Source organism: Meleagris gallopavo, chromosome 8 (assembly GCF_000146605.3).
Source record: "Meleagris gallopavo isolate NT-WF06-2002-E0010 breed Aviagen turkey brand Nicholas breeding stock chromosome 8, Turkey_5.1, whole genome shotgun sequence".
Lineage (NCBI taxonomy): Eukaryota > Metazoa > Chordata > Aves > Galliformes > Phasianidae > Meleagris > Meleagris gallopavo.
This window is the reverse complement of record NC_015018.2, coordinates 12,658,717-12,667,143: the sequence shown is the minus strand read 5'-3', so window position 1 is coordinate 12,667,143 and position 8,427 is coordinate 12,658,717. Positions and strand designations below refer to the sequence as shown.

The 8,427-nt window shown below is 34.9% G+C and overlaps 1 protein-coding gene across 2 annotated transcripts in view; it reads right to left on the bottom strand.

The window, feature by feature from the left end:
• Positions 1-688: 688 nt before the first annotated feature.
• Positions 689-8,427, bottom strand: part of DLG5 (discs large MAGUK scaffold protein 5) — a 62,884-nt gene continuing 55,145 nt past the window's right edge. For both annotated transcript variants that reach the window (XM_031554412.1, XM_010714346.3), the window contains exons 30-32: positions 7,700-7,809; positions 5,775-5,884; positions 689-3,573 (exon numbers count right to left, since the gene is read on the bottom strand). In XM_031554412.1, coding sequence (XP_031410272.1) covers positions 3,470-3,573; positions 5,775-5,884; positions 7,700-7,809 — 324 coding nt within the window. In that variant the 3' untranslated portion in view covers positions 689-3,469. The remainder of the gene's footprint in view (positions 3,574-5,774; positions 5,885-7,699; positions 7,810-8,427) is intronic.

Genomic DNA, 8,427 nt, shown 5'->3' with positions numbered 1-8,427 from the left:
TTTTAGGGAAAAACACAGAGGCATTTTTTAAGTAAAACGGCAGAGACCAGAGGCCAGCAGAAAAAAAGTAAACAAAAATAGCCCTCTTTAAAAGCGATCAAATGATTAAATAAACCCCAAACTTTATGTTGACAAGTAACAAAATTTTCAAGAAGAGACCAAGCACCATTTCTGTACTGCTGAGTTCCTGCTGCAGGCCTGGGACCTTCACTAGGCATTCAACAACACCAAAGTCTGCCCTGCTGAATATTTCTATATTTCACAGCAATCTCTTTCGTTTCCAAACCAGTGCACATTTTTTCCACTGTCAGCTTGTTTCAAAATAAACTGTCTATTGTGAAATGGAAGTGAAATCTTAAGAGATCACATGCAGCCTTAAATATAATTCTGGAAAAGATCAGAAGACTGTACTTCAGCCATGAATACATCCCTCTGAGATGCGTCTAGGAAAGCTGGTCAAGACTGTTGAGCACAATGACTGGCATCTGCTGAAAAGGATCAGGAAACAAATGTATCAGAGACTGAAAAAGGACCCACGTCTGATGTAGAAGGGTTGGCAGCTGCCAGACTAAGTCTGTGTCTAGCAAACCCTTGCCCTACTATTCTGATCACGGTTTGCAATGCAGAGGCTTGTAAGCAAGCAGAAAAATACTTGTCGATATATTAACAACACACAATACAGGTGAGATGGATTGTATTCAGCCATTTTATGCCACAGTTTAGCTATAGGAAATAAAGTAAAAAGTTACAAGCAAAAGGGGACATACTGCAGATTTTGTTCTCTAACTACATTGCCTTTAAAGCGTTGTCAAAACAGTCACAGAGCTATATTCTTATTTAAACACCTGGATAAAGTTCTTATTTTGAAAACAATGTTCAAATCTAGGTCCATCATATAGTATTAAAAAATCAAATAGTGTGACAAATAACTCAATGAGAGATAAAGGAACCTTACTCATGTTTAACCAAGCCTTCAACTCTACTTCCTTGTGATCAGTAGGCATGCATGGCATGGCTTTACTGACTGACCTGCCAAAATCTGCCTATCCTCATTTAATTTTTGTCCTCTGTTTGAAGGTGGTGCCATGGTGGTTTTGCTGGCAGCTTTTTTTGGAGGGAGTGTTTTTGTTTTTTTGTTTGTTTCCTGAAGAAATGCAGATAAGGAACATGTCCTGTCTCACAACTGAAGGCCAGTTAGAGGTATTTAGGTTGCTGACCATCTTGCAGTCTGTTTCCTGCTCAAGCTGATCATTTAGCATTTGAGAATAAAGCAACTGATGAAGCAGAAAAATGTACAATAATAACTTTTCCTGAACTTCAAGATAACTATTAACAGAACAGGTTGGTGTCTCCGAAGCATAAAGACTGACACATGAAATTCTACATACTTTTTAAATATTAATAAATGCTTCACCTTTCAGATTTTACCTGAACTTAAGGTAGGAATTCTCAGGGATACAAATCTTGAAAGTAACAGTGATATATTTATTCTCCCATTAAGTCCTGCATTTGCAGGAAACAAATAGGAAACGAAATATCTGTTTGAAATCCTTACATACCACTTGGCCAGAGAAAGTTAAAAATACGCTAACATAAAATCTCCTTTCTTGCCTCCAGCAGTTTTTAAAAGTCTTTCGCATACACAAGGCTGGGCAAAAAAACACTAAACCAAAATTTGTTTCTTTCAAGATGGACACAAACTTATATACAACTTTAGGCAAAAAATAAAATGTATTTTGAGACTCAACTAAGTCAAGTTATAGAAATTGACCTTTATTTAGTAATCAGTTTCTTTAACTTTTTTTGATACAAAGTGACATTTTTAGTACAGAAAAATCATGTCAGAACAGTACCTGTCTGTTTCAGTTGTACCACCGAAGTCTACTCTGACCTCAAACTTTAAAAAACAAAGAAACAAAAATGAAATAACTGAAAAATAACTGCTGTCCCTCACCATGACAAATACATGCATACCATCCTCTATTTCATTTATATATATACACAGTATTACAACAATGTAGTAGAATAGTAAATAAAATAATACTGTATATATATATATTGTATGTATTACAGTTCAAAAATACTCTCTATATAGTATGTAACTATATATAGTATTTTGAACTATAAAATAGCATCTGCAAAATAGAATTTAAATGTAGGATCAAATCTTTCTTTGAAGACCTGTGCAAGAAGAATCCCTTTTTTTATTTAAACAAGCTGCAAACAAACAAAACTGTAGGTTGTAGTGTAAAACTAGAAACCCCTACAACAATGAAATGTTAGGAACAACGACTGAAAAGCAGTTCTACTCAAATTATATTTTAAAAACAATTAAAATACAGTACCCAAAAAACATGGCACAAGAGACAGAAGAGACAGGTAAAAAAACCTGTGTTAGGAACACAGAGTCAGAAGTGACAAAAAAAAAAAGGAAAACTGATACAATGAAGTTTGGTACAGTAAGTAAGTATTGCAATCAAAACTAAACAATCACTTACTTTTTACAGTGAAAACATTAACAATTCAGTACCTTTCTAAAGGCTTTCAATCAAAGCCCTAAACCTGTGGCTGCTCTTAAATAAAAAACAATCTATGTGAATGCTACACACTGAAATACAAAGCTTCAGAATTACCCTGCAAAATTGCACCGACGTAAGCTTTCCATATTTACAGTATCTGAAAGTGACAGAACACAGCATGCTAGGCCTAGCTTATGACTCTTGCCCACCTGCATTTATCCAGGCCCAACAACCAAAAATTGTTATTTCTCAACACACAATAAGTTTGGATTGTTCAGTTATATTATGACACTTAAATATCAGATTCATGCATATGACAAGAAACAATGTCTTTGACAGACAAGTGTTGACATAATACAAACAGTGGTCTGCCCTGTAAAAGAGTGTACTTCCTTCTGAACTTACTCCTAAGACGTACCGATAAAATCCGGTATTATCTGGTTGTCAAGTCAATGTGCTTAGAAATGGTAAAAACTGCAGGTAAGAGTCATGTGCATAAACCATTCACTCATATTCAGAATTTCACTCTGTTTTGGAGAGTTACCTCATTTTGTGAAAGGACACAGAGTTATAAAACAAAACAAAAACAACAAAAAAAAGACATTCAAGTAAACAGCAACAACCAAATACTTTTGAAAAGGTTTTTGTAAACTTGTTGTTCTACAGGGTTTTGCAGCATTGCTAAATTCATTATTTATGGACAAGTCCACACAGGTTGTAACCCACATGCCAACCTGTCACATGTACAGCGGAAGAGACAAGCTCGGTGAAGTGATCTACCCTTCCCAAATGCCTTGTTGGTTCTTCTTGTGCTCAGTGTTATCGTTCCCCTTCGTGAAACAGAAATCACTTACTTACATCTTTATAAAGACAGAAACAGGCAGAGTCCATTGAATAGAAAGTTAGTTGGTTATTTACACCTGCAAAGCAGTTTCACAGCAAAAATAAATCTACAGTGGGCCAGCTGGGATCCACAGGACTTTGTTTTGTTCTTGATCGACAGTTGTCATAATCTGAGTGCAAATGCTTGAAAGGGCTCCTCCCTGGACAATACCTGGAGAAAAAGATTTCCCCCACCCAAAAAAAAAAATTAGTTATGACTAAGTACAAAGAGGAGACTTGGGCATTTTCATGGTGTTTATCAACAGATCAGAATTAATTTACTCAATTCAATATTTTCCAGATGCATGAGTATTATAACAGGGAGAAGAATAAACAGAGCAGGGAGTCAAATGTCAGTACACAGTCCCTTCTGCTAGCTGTTGAAATAGCCCAGGGAAGCAGTAGAATTGATGGCTATAATCAACTAAGACAACTGCTTTGTTAGTCTTCCATATACTATTTTCAGAGGCATCAGGTGGCAGTTTAAGTCTAAAAACGGTCAGAACATACTATATAATAACCTTTCTCTGTTCAGCATGTGGTGCTACAAGTTTTGAATTTATGTGGTAATATACATAGAGACTATAGCTGTAGCAACTAGGCACTATTTGCAAATATTAGAAACAAATTATGAGGCAGCTTACAGAATGCAGAGCAAAATAAAACAGCTGTGATTGCTACCTCAACTCTTACTAACAATTATACTCAAAGAACACAAGACCAATAGCAAGCAATTCCCTGAAGACCGATTCAAGAGGTAAACAAAGAACACTCTGCATTCTGCCCTTGCTAAAGATACCAATTATAAGAAGTAAAATGCCAACACTAACACAGAAGGGAAAAATGTGGAACCCTTAAGACTTAAAAAGTGAAAAACTTCATGACTTGAAAAATACATCAGTAAAACATCTGGCCTAACATTAATGCTGAAAGCATACAGAAGTCTACAGAGCTTGAGGTGTAATTTCCAGTTTTGAGAAGACAAAATTTAATTTGTGTAAAAAAAAAATAAGTAACTGCAGTATACACTGCAGGTATTGATGTCATATAAATTTGGATACAGAATGCAGCAAAGAAACAAAGCCTGTGAAAGGTGATTAATGGCATTTAGGAACAACCTAGATTACAAATTGTGCTTATAATTTGGTACAGGAAACAAAGCCAGCTCAAATGATTCATTAGCCAAAAAAAAAAACCAGGGCAGCACTTAAAGTAGTCACAGAGTTTAGGCTGCAGAGTATCCCATATAGCTTCATAAGGAAGCTACTGGACCTAATATGCTTAACTTATCTTATGTACCAAATTATGATTTCAACAAGCTTACACATCAGTGCAGTTTGAACAGCAATCCTATCTGACTAGCATCATCTGGAATAGCTGATGACAGCTGGAGACTGCTATACTTGGTACTAACAGAGGGAGGCCCTTCCCACAAGCCACGTGAGAAGGTACACGAAGCACCTTGTTTAAGTACATGAGAAGGTACATGAAGCACCTTGTTTAAGTGAGTCCACTTTCACTATCAGAGTGAGATTATAACACAATGAATGCCGTAACAATTAGCAGAAGATAATATGTGATATCATTAAGATTAATATTTGTCTTAGGGTACATCATGATAGCTCTATACTAAATGTATCCTTCCACCTTCCAGTCCCCTGCGCTTGGCAGGTATATTTCGAATACAATCCCATTGTTTTGAGGGCCTAAGGTTGGGTTCTGTTTGGTTTGGGGCTGTTGTTTTATTTTTTTTTCATTTTAAGTTGTGTTGCCATTCATGTTAAAATGGATAGGATTTCACCATTACTCTTTTGAATGTACAGAGAACCAAAAGAAAATAGTCTGAAACAAGCATAGGCAATTTATGAACATAGCAGCATTTCCCTGGAGAAATATTAGCTTCAATCCAAGATTTGAGTTACAATCTAGAAGTGTTTAAAAAGGCCTTTGAAGTTCAATTATTTCAAATTACAGTGCACTTTTTGTTCATTAGTTTGTTTTTCTTTTAACACAACTACAGAACAAATTATTCCTTATATGTAATAAAGCTAACAACATTATCAAATTATCTTTGCTGCAGTTTTGGTAGTCTGGGCTTGTAATAAAATATGCTCAGATTCTCCTTCAAATACAAAATTCATAATCTCCTAAAACCAAAACATGAAAAAGCAAAGGACAGCACTTGTATCTAGAGATTTTCTCTTCCTTTAAAATGAAACACCAGAGCATGAGGTTGCCAAATACGAAAGTAGGATGAAAAAATAACAACAACCAACCAACTAACCCCTTGAATCAAATAACATATTTCAAATTACAGTGTAAAGTGAATAAATTGCCACAGTGTTTCTAGTGAAACGCTGATTAGATACCAACCTGTAAAGTACTTGCTATATTCTTGTTCTATTTTTTGAGCTGTCTCAAACTGTTCTTTGGAATGTTTTTGTGTAACTTTGTCCCTCAAGAATATTGGGTCTTTTTGCTCTCTGCAAAAAAAGAAGAAAGGAACAAAGAGATAGAAAGAAAAAGATTATTATTATTTTTTTTTAATTTAACTTGAAATATATAATTTCCTTTAGTTTGGTGAATGTGAGAAACCAATTAATTTGCAACCATAATGCTGTGAACAGACTGCCATCTACTGTGGTTCAGCAGTATTGACACAGGCGTGAGAATCATTTCTGTTCTACAGATTTTTATTTGCTGTAAAAGAGCAAGAGTCTTCCTTACATCTCTGAAATTGGGTACAAGCTGAAGGAGAAAGAACACTAGTGCTCCATACACAGAATTAGAACCACAGTACTGCTCATTTAAAGGGCCTAAAATACAGACTAAAACACTGTGCTAATGGAAAGTAAGTGAATATTCTCCTCATTTGTGTCTATTTCTCTGTCACCTTACATAAGACACATTGATGAGGTCAGTGTTATATAAACCTGTTGTGAATAAAATAAGAAAAAAACATATGGATAATTGGCAAAAAACCTTCATTTAGATCAAAGCTTGTAGTACTCTTCTTTGAATAAGGTTTTGATTTCCCAGTAGGGGATTCTGTTTAAAAGGAGGCAAAGTTTATAATCAACTAGTAAAGTCATATAGAATGTCCTGATCCAAAATAACCATTGTTCCTTATAAAAATAAGAAATAAAGAAAAATTTATTTTATAAAGAAAAATAATTACAACTTAGTTAGCTTCAGTGCTGTGAGGGATTGTGAAATTACGCAATCTGGAGATGGAGAGAAAAAAAAAATACGCAGAAAGCTGATAGAAGTTGTGTTAAACAAAAAAGGCTTTTCAAAAAGACCTTTGCTGTCCAGAACAGGCAGAGGCAAGTGCCAGTTCATCTTACTTGAAAGCTGTTAGAAAGCTTTGCGTCCTGCCACTTAAAAAAGAAAAAAGAAAGAAAAAAAAAAGCTTCAAAGCTCAACACTCCATTTTCAAACAGGCTCAAGGTATCATGATATGACAGCTTCATTTATCATTCCATATCATCCCACAATCCTAATGAAATACACCACAAAACTTTACGTCTTGCTCACATTTGAAAACAGTGATACTTATCTTCTTTATTAAACAGTCCTCATATTTACCTAAAGATCAAGAATATTAGTCTTCAACTTTCAAAATGAAGACAGTAGAAGTAAAACAAAACTGCTTCTTAATACTTATGTAGGGAGATTACGTCCCTTTTTTCACTTCTGTCAAAAGGTACAAATGCTTCCTAAAATATCAGGGGAAAGACTGGGGTTTTTAACTCCCAGATTCTGTTCCTGGCTATATTTAAGAAAGAAATTCCAAATTACTTAAGGAGCACTGCCTGACAAGATCACAGTACACTCACTCTGTGAAAAAGGGTGACTTCCATTGCTGTTTTTACTGGAGACGAAGGTGGTAAAGTCAAGGTTAAGGGTCAGTTGTCCAAATTGTAGGAGAGGAAACTCAGTGCATCCTCACACCTGGCCCCACTGAGAAGGATGAAGCTCTTCATTTAATCCCCAATATTATCATGAATCATAACCATATCTATCTTATGGCTTAGTGCAGTAGTGTGACTGAGGACCTGAATACCTCCTTGAGTACACAGAGTTTGTTATAAGTTGTTTGATTTCTTTGAACGATTCACTTAATTGTAATGCAATCGAAATAAAATCAAGATCATGTGCTTCACAGGTGGCTTTTGTGAGGATTAATTTCTGCATTTGATATAATTTAAGATAACTAGTATGAAAGAAATAACAAAGACTCAAAATTACTTTAAGTTAAAATAAACATCACAGAACTACATCCCTCACAGACTTACTTGATTTGTTTAGCATTTTTGTAGCGAATAAAAATTACAATAGGGTAGATATGAACACTGTGGAGCCGTTCGATGGCATGAGGAGCGATGTCAAGCAGACAATGACAATCCTAAGATTAAATGTAAATGAAAAACATTCATTCAGTTAAAGAGCACAAGCACACCTACAAATCCCCCATTTCTTCCTCTACTTAAATCACAGCAACCTAACAGTTTCACAACATGTTTAACATTTAGCAGCTACTGAGTAATTTGTACCCATAAAAAAAGTTGCAAGAAGTTCCATTTACAAAAAACATACACCAACAGAAATCAAAGTATTTGAAGTACTAACGAAATGAAAACTCAGGTTGAGATAAATATAATGCAGTTTTTTTTCCCAAATTTAAATACATATTCATTTGCTCTTTCAGAAATCGTAAACAAACAGGAGTTGAAGTAAACTGTTGACTGTATGGTTTGACAGAATATGAATAGATTTTTATTAACATCTATTAATTAACCTGTTGCCAGGATCATTACGTTCACATTATATATATGACTGCATTAAGTTGAACTGTTTAAAAGAACAAAACAAACAACTAAACTGTCAATTTAATAGGGAGGCAAAACTCTAAAAATTTATTATTTCTAACTTTATATATTAACACTGCAAAAGAACATGCACATTCCCAGACAGAATCAAGTGCACCCTCAGCAAGTTTGCTGATGACACCAAGCTGAGTGGT